Raw genomic sequence first — 27,620 nt, 5'->3', positions numbered from 1 at the left:
CGCTGGATTCAGGCCGAGGCGCATTCTAGCGTTAGGAACCGGCGGCACCGTTTTAAGGGCATTGGCTTGTAGGGTCGTTGGATCCAGCCGGGTTTAGGTATATTAGCTTCAGGAGCTTTAGAGCCAGATCTCGGGGGCTTAGGGGCATTAGAGGCGGATCAGGGTGCACAGTAGGTTTAGGGACATTCAATGCACGATTGCAGCACTGCTGCCCAAGGCACCTACTTCAGGCCACTCCCCGGCAGGTGCCAGATCCAGGTTTCAGGGTTTATTATTTATTCATTGTTTTTCCCTTGGGCCTGGCCCAGTGCCCGGCTCCTTCGGCCACTGGCAAAGGCCCCAGGTCCCTGCCCCCAGCAGCGCCCAGCAGAGGACCAGCCCAGCTCCGGGGGGGGCTGCAAGGGGGTGCCTCGGCGGCTCCCCCCGGCAACATACAAAGCAAGGAAGGGGGTGAGGGAAAAGGGGGCGCTGTCACTTTAAAGATGCAAATATCCAGCCAAGAGCAACATCCCCGCCGGCTGGGCCAATCAGGAGCCGCTCCTGTTTCCTTTTGTAACCACCACCTGCCCAGCCGCCAATCCCGAAGGGGCCCCCGCGCGGGTCCCGCCCCCGCTCCAGCCCGGCCGGCTGCGGGGCGGGCAGGCGGCTGCAGCCCGAGCCCGAGCCCGAGCCGGGGCGCTGGGGCGGGAGCGTCCGGCTGCGCTCGGCGCCGAGGCTCGGAGAGGTGAGTGCGACCTGCCCAGGGGCCGGGCTGCTGCTCCGGGCCCCCACTCGGGGCCCGGTCGGGGGTGGGGCCCCCCCCGGAGGCCTCCCCTGGGATCCCGTGACCTGCCCTCGCCATGGGGAGCTGGGGGGCCAGCGGGGAGCTGCGCTCCTCTGTGCGCCCCACTGCTCCCCCCATATAGGGGGCCGCCCCTCCCTCGTGCGAGCCGGCTGCGCTTCCCTCCCCGCGGCCGATCCCGCGTGGGGTCCCCCTCTGTGGGCATGGGGTGTGCACGGGGGTGTCCTGCTGCTCTGAGACCCCTGGCAGGGACTGGGCGCCCCGCAAGCCTCCCCCTCAGGCGGGGGTGGGGGGCAGGTGCCTGTCTGTCTGTCTGTCATGGGAGAGGGAGGATCAAATGAATTCTGTGTGGGGCCACTTTCCTCTCCCTCCTCCGGGTGGTGTCAGTGGGTCCCCGCCCCAGTGGGGGCCAGATTCCCCCCTCCCCCGTTTGCTGTGGTCCCCAGCTCCAGTGGGGGCCAGACTCCCCCTCTTCCACCCGTTTGGTGGATGTGGGCCCCATGCATCCCCACTGAAGGCAATAATCACATAGCTGAGGATCTGGCCTGGAAAAATCCAGTGTTTGTCCTTAGCAGGCAAGGGCCGGGGGAGGGTGTGAGCCGAGCCAGGTGATAGGAAGGTGAGACTGGGGGGGATCGTGGGGGGGGGGGGGGGCTGGCAGGTGCGTAGCTTCTCTGGGAAGATGCTTTTAATAATTTTTGCAGTGTCTTCCATGGCGGCCCTGCGGCCCGGGGGATTCACTCCCGAGCTGCCTTAGCCAAGCCACCTGCCTGAAATCTTCCAGCCCTGCAGGTTCGGGGCGGGTGTTTGCGCCCTCAGGTGAAGGCTGTTGGATACGGGGACTCGGAGCTGAGCTCCCCCGTTGTCTGATCCTTGCAGCGGATTTGGATTTCTCATCCCGCGCTGTAGGGGTGTGGAAGGATTTTTGTGAGTGTGTGTTGGGGGGGTTCTTTAACCCCAACCTTACTTGGCACACATGCAGGACGTGATCCCCGAGCGGGGTGAGCGGTTGCCCCTTGGCTGGCTTCAGGCGGGTGCAAGATGCCAGCAGGTTTCTGCACGTCGGGGAAGGTGGGTGGGGAGAACGTCTTCCCAGGCAGTTGTCTCTGTCGAAGCCTGAACGACGGCGAGCCTGTCAGGTTGGCTCCGCGCCGCGGCTTGCGTGTGGGAGAAGCAGAGCCGAAAGTGCGCCAGCTCGCTAAGCGTTCTTCAGAGGCGCTGTTTAAACATTCTGTTTCTCTTTCATCTGCCACGCACATGGAAGCACGCGCCGTTTGATACCTCTGACGTGGGGCGACAGGGAGCGCTTGCTGGATGTGGCTTGTGGGCGGCCGCCGGGAGCGCTCGCTGGGTTGGGTTGTGTGCCGCACGCCCTCCGGAGCGAAGGGGCTTGTGGGTGGCCGGAGCTCTCCTGGCAAATGCACGGATCCTCTCTTTTGAATGAAGGGGTGACGCTCAGGTGGGTGGAAACATTTCGGGAGGGGGAGAGCAGCTGCGTTTGTCGGCATCTGGGCTGGCATGACCCACGGTTTCCTTGCCCCGTTTTCCCTGGAGCGAGTGTGCGGTGGGGACTTTGAGGTCCATCGTGCCTCCCTGCCCCTCCTGGGATGCGTCTGCAGTGACCTTCTTGCATATTTCATTCCCTGGGAAGCTCGGGTTGTCTGGGCCTTGTGCCCTTTGTCATCTCGGTGGATGAGGATCCTTTGAGAGTCCGCGCCGTGACTGGATCCTTGGAAGCACCGTTGCCGGGGCTGGTGCTTCAGGCTGGTGGGGCTGGGTTTGCTCCCTGGCCCTCTCTGACGAGCTCCAATAATGTTGCTCCTCATCTCCCGTTCCGGCTCCACCTGCTCTGGTGCCAATCCAAGCGGGGTTTGAACCTGCGATCTTCAGCCCAGACCTGAGTGAGCCAAAGGGGTAATGCCATTAGCTGGTAGCAGTAGTAGAGTGTTATCCTCCATGCACCGGCCACTAGAGGGCAGCGTATTGCCCACTTTGCAAGCATGGCACGTGCTGAGTGGGGAAGTGCTGCCACGTCTTGCTCTAGGCGGAGGCTGGTAGAGTAGTACAGGGTTGGCACGCAGTGGCTCCCATGGCTGTAGCTAAGGGAGGGCCCCTTTGCCTCCTCAGACATAAGTGCTAGATCTGCTGAGAGCTCCAGAGCCCTGCCTGCCCTCGGCAGAGCTTTCAGGCCAGTTTCAGCCGTAAAGCTCCTAGTTTGGGACCATCGTTGGGAAGGGTTGAAAGCCTCGTGGGCCGCTTTGTTCCAGCCCCTCCAGGGTTCCCCTGCCCCAGAGGGCCGGCGAGGGCAGTGGGAAAGGGCTCACTTGGCTCAGCGATGGGGCATGTTCTCCTATTGCAGCTTCTCCCCGCGCCTGGATCTGAGCCAGGGAAAACCTGCTTTGCCAGCGACTGAAGGAAGCTGACTGGCAGGACCAGAGCTAGAGCCCTGGCAGGCTTTGTGCCCTGGCATTTGGGAGGGGGCAGGGCCAAGCACTGACCGGGGGTGGGGGGAGCTTCCTGATGCAATTTTGCTGTGATACCAGTTGCCCGGGGAGGTTTGGCAGCTGCTCTGGGAAGGGGGTGAGATCGGGGCCTGGTGTGCTCATTTCCTGCGTCCACGCGGGAGGCGCGGGCAGTGCCAGGCTGCTGAGACGAACGCTTGTTGTTTGTTTCTGTGTTAATCTGCTCCAGCGCACTGCCCGGTTCCTGCCAAGCCTGGTGCCCCGCAGGCCCAGCCCTGCGCATCTTCCTCTTGTGTCTGATTCAGGCCTTGCCCAGAGGGGCAGCTTGGCCTGGAATGACCCCGTGGAGCAATGCAGCTTTGGTTGCTAGCTGGGAGAGCTGAATTCCTTCCCCAGCTCGGTCCCCCCCTCCATTCCTCCCGGGGCAGAGCTGGGAGCTGCACAGCTGGGCGCTGGGTTCCGGAGACGTCTCCCCGTGGCTGCAGCATCTGAAGATGTTTGGTCGGTTTGACTGGGGCACCTGGAAAATCAAAGGCGGGCGTGCGTTCGTGTGCCTAGCGCAGGGGCCTCGGGATTGGGGGCGCTGGGGGTTGGAATGCCTGTGCCCTAGAGATCAGGGCATGCACGTGTGTGTGGGGGAGGATTCCTGGATACTGTTCCAGGCCCTGCCATGGATGTGAGTGATTTCAGGCAAGTCACTTCACCTGGCTGGGCCAAACTCGGCCCTGGCATAAGCTGGCAGGACTCTGGCTCTAGGAGGAGCGATGCCTCTGGGAGCGGGTGGCAGGTGTCTCTGGCCTCGTCTCCCCCAAGGGAGTAAAAGGGATGCTCTGAACGCGAGGTAGCCGGCAGGAGGTCAAAGCGGTGGGTGGACACGGCAGTTTGTAGCTCTGGCCTGAGTGAGCAGGTCGTGGCGAAGGCAGGGAGGGAGCTCGGAAGCCTGGTAACCGGGAGGGAGCTAAGAACACCCTGGTGGAGATGAGGCCTAAGGGCAAAGTTTTGCTCGGGTGCTGGGCTGGCAGGTCCTGGGGTCGTGGTGGAGAGAAGCCAGTGGGGTTAGGGGGTCAGGCGTGTATCCCCAAGGAGCCCCAGCGATGGTCCCGGCCTAGCGACACCTGGCCAGCCTCCCCAGGACCAGCCTGTGGGCTTTGGACAAGGCCCCTGCTCGCTGGGGCCCCTTTCTCGCCTGACTCCTGGCCCTGAGTGAGTTTGTGGCTTGTCAGTTCCGCTGAGAGCCAGGGACGGGCTGGAGCGACCCAGGGCCGAGGAGCTGCTGGGCGGGGGGTGCTGGGGTTCGTCTCGGTGCCTACAACTGCCGTGGCGGGGGCATGAAAGGAGCCAGTGGGAGGCGTCGCTTCCTGGGTATGGCTCCAGGATGGGCTGGCAATAACGTGCCCTGCTCCCCCGTCTCTGTGCACCCCTCCACTGCTGGGGCACGGGGACCGGGGAGCCCTCCAGCCAGCGCCCTGCCCCACCATCCCCTCACGGCTCCTCCTAGGATGTGGGACTGTCCTGGGCCTCTTGGATACTCAGGGAGGGAAGGCTGGTTTGAGCAGCCCCAGCTGGGGAGAAAGGACCCAGGCGTCCAACTCCCCTGCCAGGTGCACACAATGGGCCTGATGGCACAAGCCCCTCCCTGCGAGCTTCCGTTGCCGATGGGAGGAGTCACTCAGGGGCCTGCACCCACTCTGCCCCCCCGAAACTGGGCCAAGTACCCTGGAGGAGATACAAGGACCTCGAACCAAGTACTCTGCCCTAGAAGTCGCTGGGGGCATGCGGCGGGGGCGGCGTTCGGGGTGGGGGCCTGGTACTGAGAAGAGTGGGGAGGTGGCTGGAGGGGGGGTATCCCCATGTTGAAGGCAGGCTCTGTGCTCCCTGCCCTGCTCTGCCTGGGGCGAGGTTAATGTTTAAACCCCAGCCCCTGATATCCGCTGGCCGGGGCAGACCCGTCTGGACCTGGTGACTCCTGGCCACAGGCCTTGCTGCCCTGGGGGCCGGCGCTGCTGGACCCAATCAGGCTACCGCCCCCTCCCCCCCCCCAGTTCACTTTGTTCCTTGCACTCTGGGCCTTTTCCATCTTCTCTGGGTTAATTTTAGTGCTTGTAAAATAGAGAGATTGGCAGCAGGGGTGGGTGTTGTGCCAAGCTTCCCTCTGCGGCAGTTCGAATGTACCCCCCTCCTCTCCCTGGCAGAGCTCGGCTGATGCCCCTCAGTCCTGACCCACAGCCCCCTGCCATCCCAGCCCAGCGCCCTCCGTGGGCTGCCGCTGTACCTGTCCCTAAATGCCGGGCTGACTCCAGCGGGTGTGACTCCCAGCCCCGCTCCAGGTTGTGTTTGCGCCCCCTGCGGGTCAGATCCTGGCAGTGTGAGTCTGGCACCGGCCCTGGGGCACCCCAGGGGAGTCACAAGGCAGCTAGGGTCTCTCGATCCCTCTGACTCCCCTCTGTGCTGCCAGGTGACCAGCGTCTGCTGGGCCTGTGCTGGTGGAGATGGCACCAGCGCTGACAGCTGCCCGTGCCGTGCCATGGCCTGAGCCACGCCTTGCCAGCCTCTGTGGGTAGTGTGCATAGAAGATCCCAGTTTGCCTGGCAAGGCGGAGGGGTGGGGGCATTGTGAGACTTGATCTGAGGGTCTTATGGCTCAGACGCAGAGCTCCAGGGTGCAGCCTGCATTGACCTGGTGAGAGTCTGCCCTGGGGAGCTTCCGTCCCTTCTGCAGCCGGGGGGCTGTGTCCATCCCAGCCTGCCGTGGGGGTTCCCTGCTCTTTGGAGTGTGCCGCGTTGCTGTGCGCGGTTAAACAGCTGCCACATTCCATCCCAGAGGTGGCTGCATTTCACCGATGAGCAGGGATCACGTTGGCCGAGGCGCGGGGGGGAAGAGGAGGGACTGTAGAAATGTGAACCCTTTTGTTGGCACAGTGCCTTCCAGGCTGGGAATGGGAGCAGGCTCCAGCCTCCCCCCTCCCCCCCGCCAACACTTGCAGCGGATTCTTGCCGCCCTTGGGAGGCCAAAGCCCGTCAGAGAAGAGGGCTGGTGGAGTCGTCCCCTCTGCCTGGCAAGGGGCTGTGCAGGGGATGCCAGGCTGCCAGCTCTTGGGTGCCATCCCCGCACTGCCATGGGTGCATCCTGGAATCTCTGGCCCATCTAGGATAGTCTGGCTGCAAAGCCCGTCCCCGTGCGGTGTAAGGCTGTGCCTGGCTGGCGTCCCAGCCTGCCTCGATTGCTTCCCAGCATTGGCGGAGGGGCCTCCAGCTTCCTCCCCCTGACAGGCAGGTGCCGCATGTTGATTCCCGGGCTCACAGGCCGGGCAGGGCAGCGGGTTTGATCGATTTCTACGCTGGGTCATTGCTCCCGGAGTGGATTCCGCTCTGCTCCTGTCTGGGTCCCCCTCCCTGCTCCTGTGCCCGGCACCCCGTCTGCGCACGTGAGGCTGCTGTGGAGAGGTAGGGCTAGCAGGGACGGGAAGCACCATCTCACTGGGTGTCTCTGGTAGAGTGGACAGTGTGTGGGGGCGGGGGGCACGAGCCTTCAGTGCCTGGGGGTGAGTGTGACTAGGCCGGAGGCAGCGGGGCGTGGTGGGTAGAGCATTGGCCAGGGACTCAGGAGCTCTGAGTTCTCTTCCCAGCTCTGCTGTGTGACCTCAGGCAAGCTGTGGTCCCTCTCTGTGCCTCAGTTTCCCCAACCGTTCTTCTCCTTTAGAAAGTGTCCTGAGCCCCGGGGATGGGAAGTGGTAAGTGTGCAGAGCAGCCCCACGTGTGTGGGAGGGGCAGCTGTGGCTTGGGGGGGGAAGGGGCTGGTTAGGAAATGCCCCGGGTTGAGACCTGCCCATTCGTGTCATGCATGCGCCAGCCAGACGAGAAGAGGAGCTGGGGCGCCAGGCTGGGCCAGGGATGTGGGCGGGGGCAGCAGGCACTCACAGGTGCTGGTTCTGCTTAACTGGCCTGTGGCCCCCCCCGGGCCCCTGCAGCGGAAGTGGTGCTGTGCTAACTTCTGGTTTCTCTCTCTCAGCAGCGCTGGGTCCCCCAGGAGGACAGAGCTGAGGATGAACCAGCCGGGACCGTGCGCCCGTCAGTGCTGGGTGAGTTTGGGGGCCCAGGGGGCTGGCCCTGGTGCAGATGGGGCCAGGGCTCAGCACCGGGGCAAGAACCAAGCAGCTTGCCCCCTGCCCAACCCCAAGGCCCGAAAGAGAGAAGGAAAAAACTGAGCACGCAAAGATTTTCTAGTTTCCTGTTTTTCTCTCCTGCGTGGAGGGGGAGGGGTAGGCTGGGAGGAGAGCTGGGGGGGCTGTGAACGAGCCCAGGGGATGGGGCTGCCCCCACGGACCGTGGTGCCGTGCTGGGAACTAGAGACCCCAGGCCCACCTCACGACGCTGCGGGAGCAGGTGATACAGGGGGCGGTTACAGGCCAGCCAGGTGTGCCCCCACCCCTGGGCTAGAGAACTAGGGACCCGGTGGGCTGTGAGGGTCTCTGCAAAGTCGTGCCTGTGCCTCGCCTTGTTATATGGCCCAGGGATCCCCTCTGAGCTGGGGGCTCCAGCAATCCGGCGGGCGCAGCAGGGAGCCAGGACTCCTGGGTTCTCTCCCCAGCGCTGAGAAGGGAGTGGGATTTAGTGGCTAGGATGGGGGAGGGAGTATTGGGAATCAGGACTCCTGGGTTCTGTTCCCTTTTCTGACTCGCTCTGCAACGCCTGGCCCCGTGCCTCAGTTTCCTCATGGGGAAGGTGCCCCAGGCGTGAGGTGGTTTGGTGAGCGGCTGCCTGTGAAGCGCTGTGACACGGCGGGCAGAGGTGCTGCGGGAGCGCGGCGGAGCCTCATTCATTATTCAGCCGCGTATCCGGTGTCAGCCCTGGTCGCGTTCCTCAAGCGTCCAACCCCTGGGTCCTTGCCGTGGCGTTTAGCACCTGCTCGCTGCCTGGCGCTGATCAGCCCTCCTTGTTGGCTTGTGCCAGCCCCGAGGGAGGCTCCCTGCGTGCAGGGACTCAGGCCGGGGTCCAAAACCTTCTCGGGTTTGGAGAGAGCCACCCGGTGCCTCAGGGACCGGAGCGGGTGTCTGGGTGGCAGGGGTGTGAGGACAGGGCGGCACGCGCAGGCACAGCCGCTCTCCGGCTCCAGCGAGTGTGGGATACAAAGAACGGCCTGTTTCCATGGTGACGGCAGCGCGGGGTCTGGGAGCTGATTAGTTTTGAAAAGAAACGTGCACCCTGTTCCAAAGCGCTTCGCCCCCGTTAGACTGTAGCTCTGCCCCCTGAGCATCATGCGGGTGCGGCTGATCCCTGCTAGCCTGCGGGGAGGCTGGCCGGTCCTGCTTCGAGTGGGGAAACTGAGGCACGGGGTTGCACTGACTCGTGCAGGGAGTCGGTGGCAGAATCCGAGTTGGAACCCAGGTCTCCCGAGTCCTTGTCTGCAGGCTGCCCTTGTGAGAGGCTCTGTGCCTGGGGGGTGGGGAAACTGAGGCACTGGACCAGTTAACCATTACAAGCCTGGTAGAGCTGGGAATAGAACTCGAGTCTGGAGTCCCAGTTCCCTCTAGCTCTAACCACTAGATCCCATTTCCTCCTGGAGTTGGGAATAGAACCCAGGAGTCCTGACGCCCCGCTTGCCTTGCTTTAACCTCTCGAGCGGTTGTGTATCACACCCATTCCCCGGTGTCCCTGTGGGCCTGTCCCCTTGTCGTCTCGTTAAGCAGCTCCCCCCTCCTCCTCCGCCCCCCCCCCCGGAGCAGAGATCTCTCCGTCCCGCCGTGCTCCCTGTGGGGCGTGACGGGAAGAAGCCTGCCTTGGCACCACCTGATCTCTGTGTTTGCTCCAGAGGCCGGAGAGCTGAGCTGCGGGATCCGGGAGGGAGCGTCGTCCCGCCCAGCTCCAAGATGTCCTGTTTTGGGGAGCATTTCTGGGTAAGTGTCTCCGTGGGGGTTGGGACTCTGACCTGTGCGGTTCGAATGGAGCCGGGTTGTTCCTTAGCGTCCTTGGAGAGACGGGTCCTGTCCATAAACCCCAGAGCTGACCGGGGAGCAATTGCTGGGGAAGGTGGGGGCAGCCCAGATGGAGGGAGAGCCTAGCAAGACTACATATCCCAGCGTGCATTGCTCCCCCTCCAGGTTTGCGGCCCCTGGCGCTGGCATGGGGATGGATCTGTTCCCACCAGACAGGGCCCTTCCCGCCGCGGAGCGCCGAGGCCCTGGTCTGGAATCGGATCTGCGTGGAGGACGGGGGGGCTTGTTCCTTCTCTGGCTCCAGCTGGCACTTGCTGCTTCCTTGGGTCCCAAAGCAGAGCTGGGCTCTGGCTGCGGCGTGTGGGTCTGCGTTGGGGTGTGCGCCTGCCCTGGACAGTGTAAAGCCCCCCTCTGGCTGGGGTGGGGCTGGCTTGGGAGGCTGCTGGACGCTAGCTCTGGCCACCAGCCCTGGGAGATGCCCAGCGGGGGGCATTGCCACTGCTAATGGATTAGACTTTCCGAGGCATGACACAAGGACCTCGTTACTTGCTGGAAGGTGGGTGCCCTGCGTTTAAATCCCTTTGCAGGTGAGCCCCCGCCCAGTGGGGCCAGGGGAAGGATGCATGCTGGGTTGGAGGGGTCAGATGAACCAGAGGATGAATTCAGAGGAAGGAGTGTTGCGTTGTTGGCCAGGCTGGAGACAGAAGAGAGAGGGGTGCAGAGCCAGGCCTGGACTCTGGCTGGCAGAGAATCCTGCAGGGCACATGGCCAGAGTTTTCGCTAGCCTGATAACTGATCCTATAGCCCCTCCTCAGGAAAGCTACTGGAGTCTTATCCCCATTACACAGCTGGGAAACCGAGGCAGTAATTTGCCTGAGGTCCTGCAGCAGATTGGTGGCAATGCTGGGAAGAGAACCCCGGAGTCCTGATTTCCCCTTGCACCAGACTCTAACTCGCGCTCCTGTCTCCTAGGCCGCGCTGCCCCTGTGCCAGTTGGAAACGTGGGGCTGACTGTCCCTGCTGTACACTGGCTTTGAACTGGGACCGTCCCTGTGGGGCGGCAGGGCGGATGTGGCCCAGTTGACTGAGCACAGATCTGGGAGCCAGGGGACGTAGGCTGTCCCTGGTGCGGAGCTGGGGGAGGGGCTGCGATGCAGTCCAGAGGCCGGGGGCCGTGATGGCCACGGGTCTGCTGGCCCTGAGTTCCCTGGCTTGGGTGGCTCTGACCATCTGGTGCGTTGTAACACCCGGTCTGGGCTTCCCCTCGCCCCGTCCACGCCCACTCTGCCAAAAAGGGGGATTCCCAGGCTCTGTGCTCTCGGGATGGGGTGTGTGTGTGTGGAGGGTGGGGGGGGTTCTTTCCTCCAGCCACGGGAAGTTAGGGGCTCTCCACCTCTGCGGCTTGCTGCTGGGAAGGGGGACAGCCCTGGGAGGGCTGCAGAGCTGCCCAGATACCTTGGTGATGGATGCACGTTGTGTGGGGCGAGCCGGGCCCCGCGGCTACCCTGCAGGCAGGCACAGGCTGGCCCTGGATGCCTGGCTGTGCTGGGGAGATTTCTAACCGGCTGTAGCCTTGAAGGGGGAGATCTGCCCCAGGTACAGGGGCAAGGAGCCCGTTAGACTCTGGGCAGGGGTAGATGTGGAGAGAGCACAGATCTGGGAGCCAGGGGCCAGGCTACGACGCGGCTTTGGTCCTCCCCTGCGTGGGCTGCTCCGGTGGGGCTAGCTGGGGGGCATTCGCCTGCCCAGAGAATGGCGTGCCTGGTATGGCCGCAGGGCACAGCCCCACTGGGACGGGAGGGGGGCACCCCCCGGCCTGCGCAGCTGGGGGTGAGCCGCTATGGGTCGCTTCCATCTCTCGGGCCTGGGCTGGGTGGGCCTGGCTCGGACGTGAGCCGACACCAGCCCGCTGCCTGGTCCGAGCGCGCCCAGCCTGGTGCCGCCTGCCTGCAGCTGGGCCTCACGCAGCGCCCGGGAGGTGTGGGGGGGTGTCTCCGTTCTTCCCCTCCCCCCCTCAATGATGCCCCCTCCCTCGTGTTCCTCAACCCAGATCCAGTTTATAAGCAGGAGGGCAAAGTTGTAGCTAGGCAACCGCATCGCCCATAGCAACAGGACCCGGGTGCTGGTGCCAGCCCCGTGCGCGGCTCTCTCTTTGCCGCCCCAATGGTCTGCCAGGCAGCTTTCTTAAAGTGACAGCGCCCCCTTTCCCTCCCTCCCCCCCGGGATCTCCAGAGACAGGGGTGTGAGGCAGGGGGTGCCAAGGACGTGCCGACCGCAGCCCAGCTCGGGAAGGCTGCGGGGTGGATGGTATTTGCCAGAGCTGGGCCTAGAACCCATGAGTCCTGCCTCCCATGCCCAGTGCTCTGGGCTGGGGCACACGTGGGTGCTGGTGGTGCAGGCGAATTGCCAGGAGGCTGCCAGAGTGAACTGCCCCCCCCCCCCGGCCCATCATTCCCTGCTGGGTTCAGTCCCAGCCACCGATGACAGAGCCGGCTGCTGCCTGCCCCCCTCTCCTCGCGCATCGGCCTGGGGTCAAAGGCTGCCCCTCCCGCCTTGCACCAGTCACGTCCCTGTCCCATGCCTCAGTTTCCCCATCACTGTAACACGGGGCTAGTGCTGCTAACTTGGGAGGGAGTGGCGCTGTGAGCCTTCATTAACTGCTGCATCTCCTTACCCTCCTGCCCCCCACCTCTGTCCCAGCTGGCACACCCCACTTCTTACCCGGCACGGGGTGGGATCAAATTTCCTTCACGTCCTGTACTTCCAGCCTGTCTCCCCAGCAGCTGTGGCTGCTGCTGCATGGGGCGGGAACAAGCTGTCCACGGGCACTCGTGAGCTCACCCGCCCACAGCCCCCCTCGGTAACCGGTGCAGGGACCCCCCTGACCCATGGGCATTTCATGCCCAGCTCCAGCACAGAGCCAGGGAGCGCCGCCACCCAGGCCTGTTCCCTCCCTGCCCAGCCCTGGCTGTGGTGCCTGCGCTTGGCCAGGGGAAGTTCCGGGAGGAGCGGAGGTAGCAGGAAGGTGCATCCGTACCACCCCCACCCCAGAGCGTGAGTGGGAGCCCTCCCAGCTTCCCGCGCGGGGCTGGCACCACGTGCCTCTTGGAGCTTGGCACTGAGCAGGTGCCCGCCGGCCCCTCTCCCTGCACGGCACTGCCCGGACTCCTGCCTTTCTGCACAGCGGCTGTGGCCTGCACCGCCCCGCCCCCCTTGAGGGGCAGCCATGTGGCTGGTTTGTTTACAAGATGGCGGGGGTGGAGCAGCTGACCTGGGGGGAGGGGTGAAATAGTCCAGGGGATCCTAGAGTTGAGGGAGGGCAGCCCCACGGCGCCCCTCCCTCCTGCAGCAAGTGCTGGGGTGGGCTGGCAAATGCCATCCTGCCACCTTGCCCCCCGCGGCCGCTGCTCTGCGCTAGTGGCCACGGGGGCTCCCTGGCAAACGCTGAGCCGGGGGGTGGGCAGAGTTTGGGCCTGGCTGGGTTTCCCTGTCACCATGGGGCAGGGGGAGCTGGGGCTGTGGATTGGGGAGAGGGAAGGCAATGGGCAGCGACTGACCGGGGGGGGGGGACTCCCTGTGGGGTCCTGTCAGCAGAGCCAGGGACCCCAGGTGCCCCGGCCACCGGAGAGCGCCCAGGGGCCGGGCCGGGCCTGCCCCCTTCACCCTCTGCTCTCTGCCGCCCGCTGCAGGGAGAGAAGCACCAGGGCTTCGACGTGCTGTACCACAACATGAAGCAGGGGCAGGTCTCCACCAAGGAGCTGGCCGACTTCGTCCGCGAGAGGTAGGGCACCCGGGCCCCAGCGTGTCCCGCCCCGAGGGGGGCACCCGGCTCCGGGCCAGCGGGGAGCTGGGGCTTGGGGCGACGCAGCCCAGTGCCCTGGGAGTGGAGCCGGGCCCCCCCCCACCGCGCTGCCCCCCGGGCACTGCCCGTTCGCTCCCCTCATGCTCCCGCCCCTCTCTGCTTCCAGGGCCACCGTGGAGGAGACCTACGGCAAGTCCATGGCCAAGATGGCCAAGATGGCCACCAATGGCACACAGCTCGGGTGAGCGGGGCAGTGAGCTGGGGGGCGGGGGGGGGCGCGTTGCTTTATGAACCTCCTACTGCTGGAATACCGCCCTCCCCAGCCGCATGGGCCTTGTGGAGATGGGGGGGCCCCTTCCAATGCCCCCATCTGCTCCCCACTCAGCACTGGCCACCGGGAGGTGCCGATGGGACCAGAGGCCCTTCCCACCGCCCGCAGGCCCAGTGGCCCATCCCAGGGTGGTGTGAGGTCTCTGGAGGGGTCCGGGTGGGGGCCCCACTCTCAGCGCCTGCGTCTCCGCCCTGGCAGGACATTCGCGCCGCTCTGGGAGGTGTTCCGGGTCTCCTCCGACAAGCTGGCGCTCTGCCACCTGGAGCTGGTGAAGAAGCTGCAGGACCTGCTCAAGGAGATCGCCCGCTACGGGGACGAGCAGGGCAAAGCGCACAAGAAGGTACCCGCCGCCCTGTCCCGGGTACAGTCCTGCCCCTTACGCCCGTCGGGCTGCCGTCAGCGTGGCTGCCTGGGTGCCACGCGCTCACAGAGTGGGGAGCCCTGCCCCTTACGCCCATCGGGCTGCTGTCAGCGTGGCTGCCTGGGTGCCACGCGCTCACGGAGCGGGGAGCCCTGCCTGGGTTCAGTCCTGCCCCTTACGCCCGTCGGGCTGCCGTCAGCGTGGCTGCCTGGGTGCCACGCGCTCACGGAGCGGGGAGCCCTGCCCCTTACGCCCGTCGGGCTGCCGTCAGTGTGGCTGCCTGGGTGCCACACGCTCACAGAGCGGGGAGCCCTGCCCGGGCACCTGCCTGCGGGGGGTGGGCTGCACCTGGCTCTCACTGGGCCAGTCGCCCCTCGCCTGGCAGGCTGAGATGCCAAGGGCTGAAAGGGCCCGGAAAGCCGAATTCCCCACTGGGGGCGTCCCTGGGACGGGCATTTGGGGGGGAGCTCCCCATGCCCCCCCACGTCTCCAGGCCCCTCTCTTGCTCCCCCCAGTCCAAGGAGGAGGTGTCAGGGACCCTGGAGGCCATCCAGCTGCTGCAGGGCGTCGCCCAGCTCGTGCCCAAGTGCAAGGAGAATTATCAGAGCAAGTGCCTGGAGGCCGAGCGCCTGCGCCGGGAGGGAACCAACCAGAAGGAGATTGACAAGGTACTGGGGGTGCAGGGCAGGGGGCAGAAGGGGGCAGTGGCCCATCACCCGGGGGGCTGACTGGCATGGGGGGCTGGGGTGTTTGTGGCAGGGCAGTGCCCCATTGACGAGGGGGGATTGCCCTGCTGCCCGCTCCCCGTGGCAGGGCAGAGCAGCTGGGCCATCGCTCCCAGCCCCCTACTGTCCTGCCCCCGCCAGGCGGAGCGAAAGTCGAAGAAGGCGGCTGAGGCCCTGCGCCGCGCGGTGGAGAAGTACAACATCGCCCGGGCCGACTTTGAGCAGAGGATGCTGGACTCGGCCATGGTAAGTGGGGAGGTGGGCGCGGGGCAAGGACACGTGGGGGGAAGTCGGGGGGGCAGGGGCAGGGTGTGGGTGCAGAGAGTATCTGGCTCAAGTCTCGTGTGGGGCAGTCCAGGCTGGGAGGGGGGCACCATCCCGCCTGAGAGAGATGCCCCTGGGATCGCTGGGAGCTCCAGCCTCTGCACAGCCCCCCACATCTAACTGCTCCCCCGCTCCCCCCGCAGCGGTTCCAGCAGCTGGAGGAGATCCACCTGCGCCACATGAAGGGGCTGATCAGCTCCTACTCGCACTCGGTGGAGGACACGCACGTGCAGATCGGACAGGTGAGCGCCGTGGGCGGGTGTGGGGGGTGTGCCCTGGAGCGGGGGGGAGTGAGCTATGGAGAGGGGGGCAAGGGCGTGCCCTGGGGTGTGGGGGGTGAGCCATGGAGTTGGGGGCAGGTGCAAGCACAGGGGCAGGGGAGCGTGAGCCGTGGGGGGGGCGGGTGTGTGCACTGGGGCAGGGGAGGGTGAGCTGTGGGGGGGTGGGTGCGTGCACTGGGGGGGGAGGGTGTTAGGGGGGCAGTGGGAAGGGGGGTGCAGGAGAGGGCAGCTGTAACCCCCACACAATCTCGTCCTGCCCCAAGTAGGCGCTGCTGGGGGTGGGGAGCGAATGGGGGAGGGAGGCCTGGGCAGTCACCAGGGAGATGAGCACAGCACCCTCAGCTCTCCCCTCCCCCCCCCCCAGGTGCACGAGGAATTCAAGCAGAACGTGGAGAACATCGGCATTGAGACGCTGCTGCAGAGATTCGCTGAGAGCAAGGGCACCGGGCGCGAGAGGCCGGGTGAGGGGCACATGGGGGAGCTCGCTCTTGCGTGGGGCTGAGGGGCGGGGCTTGCACTGTTGCACGTGGAGGCGCGGGGCTCACTCTTGCATGGGGCTGAGGGGCAGGGCCTGCGCTGTTGCACGTGGAGGGGCGGGGCTTTCTCTTGCACGCTTTGCACGGGGCCTGGGGCAGGGCGTGCTCCCCAGGGCACGGGAGGGGCGCGTGTCTCTGCCGGGCTGACCCCTGCCCTGCTCTCTGTTGGCAGGTGTGCTGGATTTCGACGAGTGCAGAACAGCCCCAGCGCAGGAAGGCAAGTACGTCTCTGCAGCTGGCAGCCCCTGGGTGCTGGGGCATGGCCTGGAGGGAGGCAGCCCCGGGGCCAGAGGGGCAGGGGAGCCAGGACGTTGGGCTCCTCTCTGGGGAAGGGCTCTGGGCGGGCGGACTGGCGGCAGAGGTGATGTCCGTGGGGAGGAGCTGGGAGCACCCAGGGCCTGGCTGTCCTGGCCCAGGGTTAGGGTTACGGTTGGGGGCTCGGGGGGGTGAGCCGTCTCTGGGAAGAGGGACTGGATCTGCGCCAGGAGCTGCTCACCCGCTCTGTCCCCCGCAGGGCCCAAGAGGAGCCTCAGCAAAGCCTTCCGCATCCCCGGGCTGAGCCGGAGAGACCGAGAGCGAGACGCTGTGTGAGCCCCCCCCCGGCCCTCCTTATCCACCCTCCCCCTCCACCCTCCCCCGCCCTTGCTGGGCTGCTCCGGGCAGTTCCAGGGCGTTTGATTCTCTCTCTCTCTTCCCCCCAGGGAGTCCCCAGACACTGACTTGGTGAGTAGCCGCCCTGGGTGACCAGCTGCCAGCTGGGGGGAAGTGGGGGGTGGATCCGGCCTGGTTTCTTCCTTCGCTGGCACCTGCCCATGCTGCTGCCAGACTCACTGGGGCCCAGCAGCTCTTGGTAGTGGGGGGCTGGGCGGCATCCGCCTGGGAAGTTTGGGAGTGGGGGGCAGTGAGGAGACCCCTGCTCCAGGGGTTCTGCAATGCTGAAATCACACGCTCCCGACAAGCAGCCCCTGCCATCCCAGCCCTGGGCTCCCCCCAGCTTTGCTGGTGCCCCTCAGGCCCGACCCACAGCCCCTGCCGTGCCCCTCGCTGGCAGGCCCGGTCGATGCTCCTGGGATTGAATGGGTGATGGAGGGAGGGTCTCTCCCGGGCAGGGTGGGGCGTGTGTCCTCTGACTCACCTCCCCGCTGCATTGTCCCCCCGCAGACCTGCCCAGATGTGGATGAGGAGGGATTCACTGTACGGCCTGACATCAACCAGAGCAGTATCCTTGGGTCGGCTGGCAGGGCAAGTGCCCGGATGGGGCCCAGCTGGGGGTGGGAGGGGCTGCCGGGGGGGTGGGGGCTGGGGTCAGGGCCGGCTGGCAGGGCAAGTGCCCGGATGGGGCCCAGCTGGGGGTGGGAGGGGCTGCCGGGGGGGTGGGGGCTGGGGTCAGGGCCGGCTGGCAGGGCGAATGCCCGGATGGGGCCCAGCAGGCAGGGCTGGGGTCAGGGCCGGCTGGCAGGGCGAATGCCCGGATGGGGCCCAGCGGGCAGGGCGGAGGAGGGCTGGGGTCAGGGCCGTGCTGGAACCGGGGGTCAGGGCCAGCCGGGGGTTAATCTCGTCTGCGGTGCCGTGTGCTGCCTCAGCCTCGTGCAGGGTGGTCGGGGGAGACACAGGCTCATGGTCCCCTGCCCAGCCAGTTCCTCTCCCGCCTGGCAGATGGGGGGCAGAGGTGCCAGGCATCCAGCTCCCCTGCTTGGCTGCACTAACTCGGTCTCCGAATCCCCTGCGCCGGGGGAACCAGGCTGGACTCAGCCCCGCTGGCTCTGGAGCGCAGCAGGGCCTGGGCTGAGCCCCCGAGATGGAGGCTCGGCTCAGGGGAGGGCTCCCCCGGTTTCGTGGCAGGGAGCCCCGGCCCGGCAGGCCTGTCCCCTACAGATCCACGCCCGGCACGGGCCCTGTGAGCTAGGGGCATGCGGCGTGGGGGGTCCTTACGGGCACTGCCCCGAACAGTTCCAGACCCTGCTTCGCAGGGGGAAGCTGCAGCCCAGCGCTGCAGGGACCTGCCCAGGGACCCCGGGAGGTTGGGGGTGGAGCCGGGAGCAGAACCTGGGCCTCTGGGGGACCCAGCCCAGCCTGGCTGATGGACGGGGAACCAGTTAGGCTGGGCAAGGGTTGGGCGCCAGGCCGCCTGGGCCGGACTCCTGGGTTCGATGCAGTGAGCTGGGGTGGAGGCGACACCTAGTGGGCGGCCAGGGGAATGGCAGGCAGGGACCCAGCTCCCGGGGGCTTCTCCCTTGACCCTGGCTCAGGCTCGGGCGGGACCCACGGCTGCTCGTCCAGCGACTCGGACTACGAGGACGAGGACGAGCCCCGCAAGTTCTACGTCCGCATCAAGCCCCTGCAGCCCTGCGACACTGTGGGCAGTGGCCAGGCCGCCGTGGAGCAGCTCAAAGCGACGGTGGGGAACCTCCCCCTGCCCCCCAGCACCGGGGTGAGCTGGGGGAAGCGGGGAGCCTCTGGGTGCGCAGTGACATGGGACCAGGCTGGTGGCTGGGAGGGGGTAGTGGTGGAGCTGGGGCTGGGGCTGGGAGGGGAGGGAGGGGGTGGCTGTGGGGCTGTGGGGGGACTATAGGAGGCAGCCATGGGGTTGAGGCTGGAGCCGGAGGGGAGTGGAAGGGGTAGCTGTGGGGCTGGGGCTGAGGAGGGAGTTGGGGTGTGGCTCTGGGGCTGGGGGGAAGTGGAGGGGTGGCCGTGGGGCTGGGGGCTGCAGGGCCGGGCTGCTAACTGCCACCCTGATGACCCCCTTCCCCCTTGTCTCTCGCAGGGCACAGTGAAGAGACAGACCTGCAGTAAGTCGTCGTCCCCCCTGCACTCCCCCCAGCTCTGAAGCAGAGGGTGCCGAGTGGGGGGGACAGTGGAGATGCCAAACCCGGGTGGGGTGGAGTGGGGGGAGATTGTTGTGGGTACAATGGGCCATGCGGCAGGGACCTGCCCAGCAGGGGGCGCTCACTGGGGCACAGGGTCTCCTCTGGATGTGGGGAGCTCCACGCAGGGCACCCGTCTGGGGAGACGGGTCCCAATCCTGTCCTGGCAGCACCCCCCAGAGGCTGGCTCTACACCCCGGCCCTCTGGGCAGTTCTGAGCTCTTAGCTCCGGGTGCCCTGGATAACTGGGGGCCAGCCCTTCTCCATGACCCCAGCACTGCTCAGCCCCTAGGGGAGTGACTCTCCCATCTGGGTGCAAGAGCATGGGCCCTGCTGCAGGGGGCGCTGGCGGGCACCATGACACACACACCCCCTCCCCGCCACCCTTCTGAAGAGGAGGGGTCATTTCTCACTTTGCTGTGTCGGGAGCTGTCCAGGTTCCAGTCCCGGGGCCCCCGTGACGCCTTCCATGTGGTTATTCTCCAGGACACTTACCGGTACCGACGACTGTCACGGTGGACGTGGGCTCTGACATGGCCCTGGGTACAGGTGAGGCCGTGACTGGAGACAGTGGGTGGGTGGGGGGGGGGCGCATGGAGGGAAATGTGGCGATTTGCAAGCCCCTCCCCATTGGCCACATGCTCCGCTCTAGCATGCTAGAGTAGCTGGATGGTTCTTCCCAAAGGCTCAGCAGTGACGTGGTTAATAATGAGATCAAGCTGACCATCAGTAGGGGTCAGAGTTAACGCCCGTGTAAGAGGCCTCGGGGCAGCACCCCCTCCCCCCCATCCTGTTGGTTCAGCCTCTCTGCAGACTCAGGCAGGCAGCCCCAGAAGCTTTCACCAGCCCAAGGGGAGTTGGTGGGGCCAGCTGTGTGACGGGGGCTGTGGCCCGTCGCAGGAGGGGTGCTTGGGGGAGGAGTGTGATGGCTCTGTGCCCTGCCTGGGGGCTGGGACCTGACTCAAATCCATCTCCTTTCCTGCAGGTGAGGAGCCTGGGAAGCCGCAGCCCCCCCACCCCGCCGCGTGGACTCCCAGGTACCGGGGTGCCCTTGGCGTGGGCAGGGAGGGCTCAGGGGAGGGATGGACGTCAGAGTCCTTGTATGACGCGCCTGCTCTCCAGAGCACCGGCACCAGGCTGCTGGGTGGCTTTGGGACCCCACGGAGCGCGGTCAGCTCATGTGGGGCTCCCAGGCCCTCCCGTGCTGGAGCCCCACTGGGCCGCAACGGGCCCCCTTCGCTGCAGGGCCCACCCAGCCTGGCGTTCCCCACAACCAGCGCCCCGGATGTCTGGGGCACGGGATGGGGCCAGGAGTAACCGTGTGCGTGGGGCCCCGCTGATCTCCCTGCTTTGGTCCGTCCCCAGCTCCGCAGGGAAGCCCCGGCCGGACGCAGCCCCTTCCGCAGCCCTGTTCGGGCCCCCGCTGGAGTCGGCCTTCGAAGCGGAGGATTTCCCAGGTACGCGTGGGCTGCTGGTGCCCACCTCACAGGAGGGGAAACTGAGGCACAGCGGGGCGGGGACATCCCACAGCATGAGAGAGAGCTGGGAATAGGACCAGGACCCCTGGGTTCTGGCTTCAGCTCGGAGCTAGGGCTCCCCCCGCTGGCCTTTCTGTGCAGCGCAGCCCCTGTGCGGAGCCCTGCGAAGCTGCCCTCTGTTTGGGGGGCAGAGGCCCAGCCCTCGCTGGCTCCCCCCGGTGGCGCAGCTCTGTGACGGGAACGTCACCCTGTCTCCACAGCCTCGCGAGCCTGCGGCCTGGGCTCCAGCCCGTCTCCCTTCTCCTCCTCGTCTCCCGAGAACGTGGAAGACTCGGGGCTGGACTCCCCTTCGCACCCCCCCACGGGCCCCTCGCCGGACTCCAGGCCCTGGACGCCCCAGAGCCCCCTCGCCAGACGGGCCGCCAAGGGGTCCCCGCGGCTCCAGGAGGAGCGGAGCGCCTGGCTGCCCCCGCCCGCCAGCCCCACGGGGTGGCCCCAGGACCCCCCCTGCTTTGCCGCCTTCGGCTCCGAGCCCAGCGGGGAGGACTCGGGGGCGGGGTCTCAGCACGACTCCCGCTGCCCCAGCGCCACGGCCCCTTCGCCCGACCCCTCCGGGGACCCCCAGGCCTGGGTGGCCAGGCCTCCGAGTCCCGTCGCGGAGGAGGCCCTGCAGCCCTGCAAGCATGGGGCCTGCCCCCCCTCCAACTCCTCGTCCTCTCCGCTGCCCCCCAGCTGCAGGGAGCCCTCCGGCCCCTCCCCGTGGACTCCCCAGGGGCCCGGCCCCAGGCTGTCAGACAGCAGCTCTCCGGCGGTTCCTGAGCTCCAGGCTGAGCCCGGTGAGTACGGCCCTGGGGGTGGGGCAGGGGGGGCGCTGTGTAAGGACCTGCTGCCCGGCTCCCTGCTTCCCAGAGCACCGCTCTGCCGGTGCCGCTCAATCCCGATATCCCCCTGCTATCGCAGGCCTGGGCTCCCCCCAGCTCTGCCGGTGCCGCTCAATCCCGATATCCCCCTGCTATCGCAGGCCTGGGCTCCCCCCAGCTCTGCCTGTGCCGCTCGATCCCACTCTGCAGCCCCCCGATATCCCAGCTCTGGGCTCCCCACAGCTCTGCTGATGCCCCTCAGTCCTGACCGGCGCCAGCCCCACTGTTCTCGCTCCAGGTCTCTCAGGCACTGGCCAATCCTACCCGCCTGGCGCTCCTAGTGAGGAGGAAACGTGTCAGTTTAGGTGCCAGGCTGAGTCGCTTGCCCATGTGACCCACTCTGGTTCCTGAGCTCCTGGCCTGACCCCTCTGAGTGCCTGGCCCTGGCACTTTGCTGGGGCTCATACTCCTGCCCCTGCGTCTCCTCCCCCCCCCAGCCACCTCCCGTGTGCCTCACCCCCCCCCCCGCAGTGTTGTGGGACGGACCTTACCCTCCCATCTCTCAACCCTGCCTTGTACTTCCGCAGATCCGCCCCCTGTACCCGCCCCGCCCAGCACCGCCCCCAAGGTGGCCCCCCCACGGCGATCCAGGACGAAGAGGCTGTCAACGGGGCAGGCCGCCTGCAGCCACAGTGACCCGGTGGGTGGCGCCCGCTCCGTGTTGGCAGGGAGCCAGGGGGTGTGTGGAGGGATGGGGAAACTGAGGCACAAAGCGCGTAAGTCACTTGTCATCCAGGGAGTCTGGCAGAGCTGGGGTTTGAACCCCGATCACCTGGGTCCCAGCGCGGTGCTCTGCAAGGAACTGGCGTCGCTGACCCTTAGCGGGGGCTGGGGAGCAGAGCTGCAGCTCGACCCGGAGCTGGAGCTGGAGTGACACAGGCGGGAGACTGAGGAATTTCTCCACCTTGTAAAGAGGCGGATTCAGGCTAAAGGCTCCTCCCAGCCCCGCTGCGTCTCAAGGGAAAAACCAGCCATGACCAACCTCGGGTCTCCAGGGTGGCCGACCCCGGAGCAGACGCTAGCTCACGCGGGGGGCGCTGCACAGATCCCCTGCGGTGGCTGGTTTCTCCTGCCTGGCGGGAGGCGTATGCTTTCCTGCGGAGTCTAACCGTTAGCGGTGGGTCCAGGAGGGAAGCGAGGTTTCGGCGGTAGCAGGAGACTGGGACCCGGGACTCCTGGGTTCTATTTGCAGCTCAGGCCTGACCCGCTGGATGGCCCTGGGCAAGTCCCAGTCTTGTCCCGTGCCTCAGTTTCCCCACCTGTACAATGGGGCTAACGATCCCATTTGGGACCCCAGGCCCTTGGGTTCTCCCGTCCCCTCCTTGCCCTGCTGGTGGGTTAGCCCAGCCCTGGGCCGGAAGTGAAGTATTGCCCTTGGCTTTGCAGTCCCGCTCCCTGAGCCCCTCCCCCCTGTGGAATTCTGGCCCTTCCCACTCCGCTCCGGCCAGCCTGGGCGAGCGCAGCTTCTTCATGGTCTCGCAGCCGGCGCTCGGTACGTACCCCGGGGGGCGCGGGGGACAGCAGGGGCTCGCCCCGAGCATCGGGGTGGGGGCAGGGGGTGAACCTGTGGATGGAAGGGAGGGGGCCTAAGCCAAGGGAGGGGAAGGGGAGCTTTGGGCTGGGTTTAATCAGGGGCTCTGGACCTGACCCCACCTCCCCTCCCACCCGCCAGGGCTCTCCCGAGGCCCCAGCCCCGTGGTGCTGGGATCCCAGGATGCGCTTCCCGTGGCAACCGCCTTCACCGAGTACGTCCATGCCTACTTCAAGGGGCAGGACCCCGCCAGGTAAGGTGGGGGAGGAGGCCCAGCCTCGCTTACAGCCTGGGCTCCCTGAACCCTGGGGCGGTTGGGCCCAGCCTAGGGGTTCCCTGGTTATGGGGCGGGGGAAAGAGACAGCTCGGAGGAGTGCCAGGGTTAGATATCTGCCCCCAGATCTCATGGGGCACCGGGGAGGGGGGACAGGGACTGGATCTCTCATTCCCTGCCCCTTCCCACAATCCCGCTGGGCGCTGGGGGGGCGGTTCTCCATCTCTTTCTCCCCCCCCCCCCCGCCCATGTTGCCCCGTGGTGCCAAGCTCAGGGCAGACCACTGGGAAGCAGGGCTTGCCCCGCACGGGCTGGGATTCTGTGCTTCGATCTCACCAACCACCGTCTCACACCCCGTCACTGCCTGTCCCCTGGGGTGCCCTGCTCTGTCTCGCCACTCAGGTGAGCTGGTCCCTCCTGCCAAAAATCACACCAATAGGCAGGGTCCTCCCAGCCCCAAAGCACCAGTCACTCGCCCCGGGTCAGTTGCACCTGAGATCTGGCACCGATCCCTTGTCGCCAACCTGATCCTAGACTAGCTAAAGATTCACTAACTAGGAAAAGGAAATGGACGCGCTATTGACAAGGGTAAAGCAGGCGACGGAGATACATACAAACCAGTTTCCAATTCGGCTTCCAACAGTAACAGAAGCTTCTGTGATAAACAAGCTCCGTGTGTCCTTGGGGGCTAACCCAGGCCAAGCCCTGGAGATCTGCTTCTGCCCAGCAATCCTTCCCCCCGGGGCCCAAGCAGCGTAAAAGATCCTGTTCCTCCTCATTAGGACTTCCCATTCCTTCCCGCCTGGTGCTTCCAGCTGCAAGGACACAGGGGCACGTCTCCTGCCGTGGTTGGGGGAGCCCAGGCAAAGCCCTGTATCCTCTGATGTCCCTCGCTGGTTGGTCTGGGCGGGGGGTGGACAGGCCCAGCCCCCTCCTGCGGGAGGCTGGTATCTCGCACACGGCACTGGCTCTCTCCTGCCCGGCGCTTTGCATTGACACAGCAAACATGGGCAGCCTGGCCGCTTATAACCCTAATCCCCCTCCTGGCCCCCCGAACACGCTGAGCCCGGCCGGGTCCAGCCCTGGATCTGTCAGGGTTCGGGGAGACCTAGGGGCCTTGGCATGAGCTGGGACCTGGTGGCTGGATCTCCCATCCCCCTGCCTCACCCCCGAGACCCGGGGAATTGTGGGAATGGGAAAGATGGGCGATCCGGCCCCCCCAATGCCCTGGGGACCTGGGAGATCCCCTCCCTCCATTCCCACAATCCCCCTGGGGGGTGGGGGGACTGGACTCCCTGCAGGCCGTGAGGTGCTGAGCTCTCCCCGCCCGTTGCCGGGGTGGGGGGGCTCTGAGTTAACACCTGGCTCTCCCCTCCCCCCCACCCAGCTGTCTGGTGAAGATCACAGGCGAGCTCACCATGTCCTTCCCTGCCGGCATCGTCCGCGTCTTCAGCGGGAGCCCGGCCCCGCCCGTCCTGAGCTTCCGCTTGCTCAACACGGCCCCCGTCGAGCAGTTCCTGCCCAGCGCCGAGCTGCTGTACAGGTACCGGGGTGGGGCCGGCTCGGCCACGGGGGCTTCGCGGGGCTCTGAGGCTGCGTCCCAGCCTGTCTGACCCGCCCCTTCCCCGCCCGCAGTGACCCATCCCAGAGCGACCCCAGCACCAAGGACTTCTGGCTGAACATGCCGGCGCTGACCGGGCACCTGCAGAAGCAGGCGGAGCAGGCCCCAGCCGCCTCCTACTACAACGTGGCCCTTCTCAAGTACCAGGTGAGGCGCCAGCGGGGACGTCCCGCCCGCTCGGGATCCCCCTATCGTCAGGCAGCGCGGTCAGGACTCCTGGGTTCTCTCCCCAGCTCTGGGAGGGGAGTGGGGTCAAGTGGGTTGTGGTGGGGCTGGGAGCCAGGACTCCTGGGTTCTCTCTGTGGCTCGGGGAGGGGGGAGAGGCTAGGAGCCAGGACTCCTGTGCTCCCCCCCCGGGCTCTGAGGGGAGCAGAAGCTGTTCCCAGCCCCCCATTGCTGGCCCCTCTAGCCGCTCTCTGCTCCCCTGGCAGTTCTCCAAGCTGGGCCCAAGCGCGGCCCCCCTGCAGCTGACCGTGCGCTGGGACTGCACCGCGGCCGCCACTCAGGTCAGCGTGGAGTACGGGTACAACGCCGGTGCCATGGCCGCGCCCAGGCCCCTCACCAACGTCCAGGTGCTGCTGCCCGTGGAGGAGCCAGTCACCAATGTGCGGCTGCAGCCCGCAGCCAGCTGGTGAGAGCCGGGGGGGGGGCTGCAGGGGCTCAGGCCTGGGGGAAACTCGGGGCATGTTGGTGGGGAGGGGCTGGGCAGGAGGCAGCTGGGAGTCCTCGGGGGGAGGGAAGACGGGGTGGGGGTAGGAGGTGCCTGGGGGCCCTAGGGTGGAGGAGGGATGATGGGGGCAGGAGGCTGGGAGCCCCGGGGGGTGGGGAAGGAGGGGCAGGAGGCGGCTGGGCCCCATAGGGGGGAGGGACGCGGGGCAGGAGGCGGCTGGGAGCCCTGCGGGGGAGGGATGGGGAAGGGGGGACAGGAGGTGGTTGGGGCCCATGGTGGGGAGGAGGCCGGATGCGGCTGAGGGCCCTGGGGGTGGGGAAGAGGGATGGGGAAGGGGGGACAGAAGGCAGCTGGGGCTCATGGGGAGGAGGAGGGACGCAGGGCAGGAGGCGGCTGGGAGCCCTGGGGGTGGGGAAGGGGGGGCAGGAGGCGGCTGGGGCCCATGGGGGGGAGGGACGCGGGGCAGGAGGCGGCTGGGAGCCCTGGGGGTGGGGAAGGGGGGGCAGGAGGCGGCTGGGGCCCAGGGGGGGGAGGGACGCGGGGCAGGAGGCGGCTGGGAGCCCTGGGGGGGGGGGACGGGGGGGCAGTAGGCGGCTGGGGCCCATGGGGGGGAGGGACGCGGGGCAGGAGGCGGCTGGGAGCCATGGGGGTGGGGAAGGGGGGGCAGGAGGCGGCTGGGAGCCCTGGGGGTGGGGAAGGGGGGGCAGGAGGCGGGTGGGGCCGAGGGGGGGGAGGGACGCGGGGCAGGAGGCGGCTGGGAGCCCTGGGGGGCAGGAGGCGGCTGGGAGCCCTGGGGGTGGGGACGGGGGGGCAGTCGCCAGCTGGGGCCCGTGGGGGGGAGGGACGCGGGGCAGGAGGCGGCTGGGAGCCCTGGGGGATGGGGAAGGGGGGGCAGGAGGCGGCTGGGAGCCCTGGGGGTGGGGAAGGGGGGGCAGGAGGCGGCTGGGGCCCATGGGGGGGAGGGACGCGGGGCAGGAGGCGGCTGGGAGCCCTGGGGGGTGGGGAAGGGGGGGCAGGAGGCAGCTGGGGCCCATGGGAGGGAGGACGCGGGGCAGGAGGCGGCTGGGAGCCCCGGGGGGTGGGGAAGGGGGGGCAGGAGGCGGCTGGGGCCCATGGCGGGGAGGGGAGATCAGGTAACGGCTGGCGCTGCGTGCGGGGTGACATCCCCCCGTCTCTCTCCTCCCGCAGGAACCTGGAGGAGAAGCGGCTGTTGTGGAGGCTGCTGGACGTTCCCGGGGCCCCGGATCGTGGCGGTGAGAGCTCTCAGCGTCCCCCAGCAGGTTGAGGGGGGCAGCTGTGTCGGGGTGGGGGGGGTCTGAGCCGCCTTCCCTCCAGCGCTGGGGCTGCCAGGGGCTGCGTGTGAGCTGCAAACCCGAGGCCTTTGGCCCTGATGCCCCCAGGCCGTAGTGGCTCCTGGGGGGGCTGCAGGGGGCTGGTAGCGGGGTACGGCGCCTCCTGCTGGCCAGTCGCCAGCTCCTGGTTCTGACCAGGGTTTGCTGGGCGAGCTAAGGGCAAGGGTGGCCAGTGGCTCTTAGCAGCTGTCCTCCTTGCCACCCCCCACCCCAGGGTGTGCCAGCCCCTCCCCCCGGCTCGCTGCTCTGGAGTCTGTTCTCCCCTGGGTGGGCAGGGTCTGAACCGTCTGTCTCTGCCTCGGTCCCCAGGCTGCGGCCACCTCTCCGCCAGCTGGGAGCCCCTCCACGGCCCCAGCAAGCCCAGCCCCGTGGCGGCCCAGTTCACCGGCGAGGGCAGCACCCTGTCGGGCGTGGAGGTGGAGCTGGCGGGCAGCGGGTACAGGATGTCGCTGGTGAAGAAGAGATTCGCCACAGGTAACCACAGCAGTTGGGCACGTCCCTTGTTGGAGGGAGAGGACACTTCCACCTGCTTGCACGTGGAGAACTCCTCCCCCCTCCTGTCCATGGCCGTGCCTCAGTTTCCCCTCTCATCCTTTGTTTAGATTGGAAGCTTTTTGGAGCCAGAGCCTGTCTCTCTACAGTGCCTGGCACGATGTGGCCTGCTCTGGGGTGGGATGGGTAATAAGCTGTAATAACAAAGGGATCCCAGGGAGGGGGATATGATCTGAGCACAGGGGAGTGGAGGAGTCGGGGGGGGGGGGCTGTCCCTGGTGTCTGTCTCCACCTCTCACTGTTGTTTCCTCCTAGGCATTTATCTGGCTGGCTCCTGACTGGCTGCGCTCGTCCCCCTGTTCATTCCTGGTTTTAAAGCCCCAGCGGCCGTTCGCTCGTTCAGCCACTTGCTGCCTCCGGGGGTTTCTCTGCTGTTGGATTTTTAAACACTGGAACAAAGTCAGATCTGGGGGGAGGGGAGTGGGGCTCCGGCCCCTGGCCCATGAGACCGGCCACCACGGGTGGGAGGAGCCATGCTGCTGGGCTCATGCTGGGCTGGGGGTCCGGCCCCTGGACGGGACGAGCAGCTCAGAGTTGCACTGGACAGAGAACAGCCCTGCCCCCCGTTTGCCTAACTCCTCCCCTGCCCCCCACCGGCCAAGCTGGGGTCTCCGTGCTGTACCCGGGGCGTCCCCTGGTGATGGAACAGAGCATTTCACTCTCCCAGCTGCTGGGTGGGGGAGGAGGGGGAGTTGTGGGGGGGGTGTCACCCTTTTAATAAACACTTTATTTTCTAATAAAACGCCCTGTCTGCTTCCGCTGCCCCTTTTCTCCCTTGCCCTGACATCCTGCCACGATTGAGGACAAACCTGCTGCCGGCGTC

The 27,620-nt window shown here is 66.8% G+C and overlaps 1 protein-coding gene across 2 annotated transcripts; it reads left to right on the top strand.

Annotated features, from left to right (window-relative positions):
- Nucleotides 1–638: 638 nt before the first annotated feature.
- On the top strand, nt 639–27,620 carry FCHO1 (FCH and mu domain containing endocytic adaptor 1). Of its 2 annotated transcripts, none has more exons than XM_044998398.1 (29): nt 639–724; nt 7,255–7,321; nt 9,052–9,136; nt 12,865–12,956; nt 13,144–13,218; nt 13,507–13,648; nt 14,185–14,337; nt 14,536–14,640; nt 14,862–14,960; nt 15,364–15,460; nt 15,708–15,752; nt 16,050–16,122; nt 16,237–16,258; nt 16,697–16,754; nt 17,785–17,966; nt 18,300–18,324; nt 18,886–18,948; nt 19,385–19,436; nt 19,765–19,856; nt 20,138–20,713; nt 21,325–21,437; nt 22,184–22,289; nt 22,470–22,581; nt 23,990–24,145; nt 24,238–24,370; nt 24,655–24,854; nt 26,082–26,146; nt 26,555–26,719; nt 27,053–27,620. In XM_044998398.1, exons 3-29 carry the CDS (start codon nt 9,110–9,112, stop codon nt 27,073–27,075), a joined length of 3,051 nt encoding a protein of 1,016 aa, XP_044854333.1. In that variant the 5' UTR covers nt 639–724; nt 7,255–7,321; nt 9,052–9,109; the 3' UTR covers nt 27,076–27,620. The 2 variants fall into 2 exon arrangements, with proteins under 2 accessions (XP_044854333.1, XP_044854332.1); XM_044998397.1 differs by having other exon boundaries at nt 641–724; nt 7,252–7,321.

This window comes from Mauremys mutica, chromosome 24 (genome assembly GCF_020497125.1).
Source record: "Mauremys mutica isolate MM-2020 ecotype Southern chromosome 24, ASM2049712v1, whole genome shotgun sequence".
Taxonomy (NCBI): Eukaryota; Metazoa; Chordata; order Testudines; family Geoemydidae; genus Mauremys; species Mauremys mutica.
This window is presented reverse-complemented; position numbering and strand designations above follow the sequence as displayed.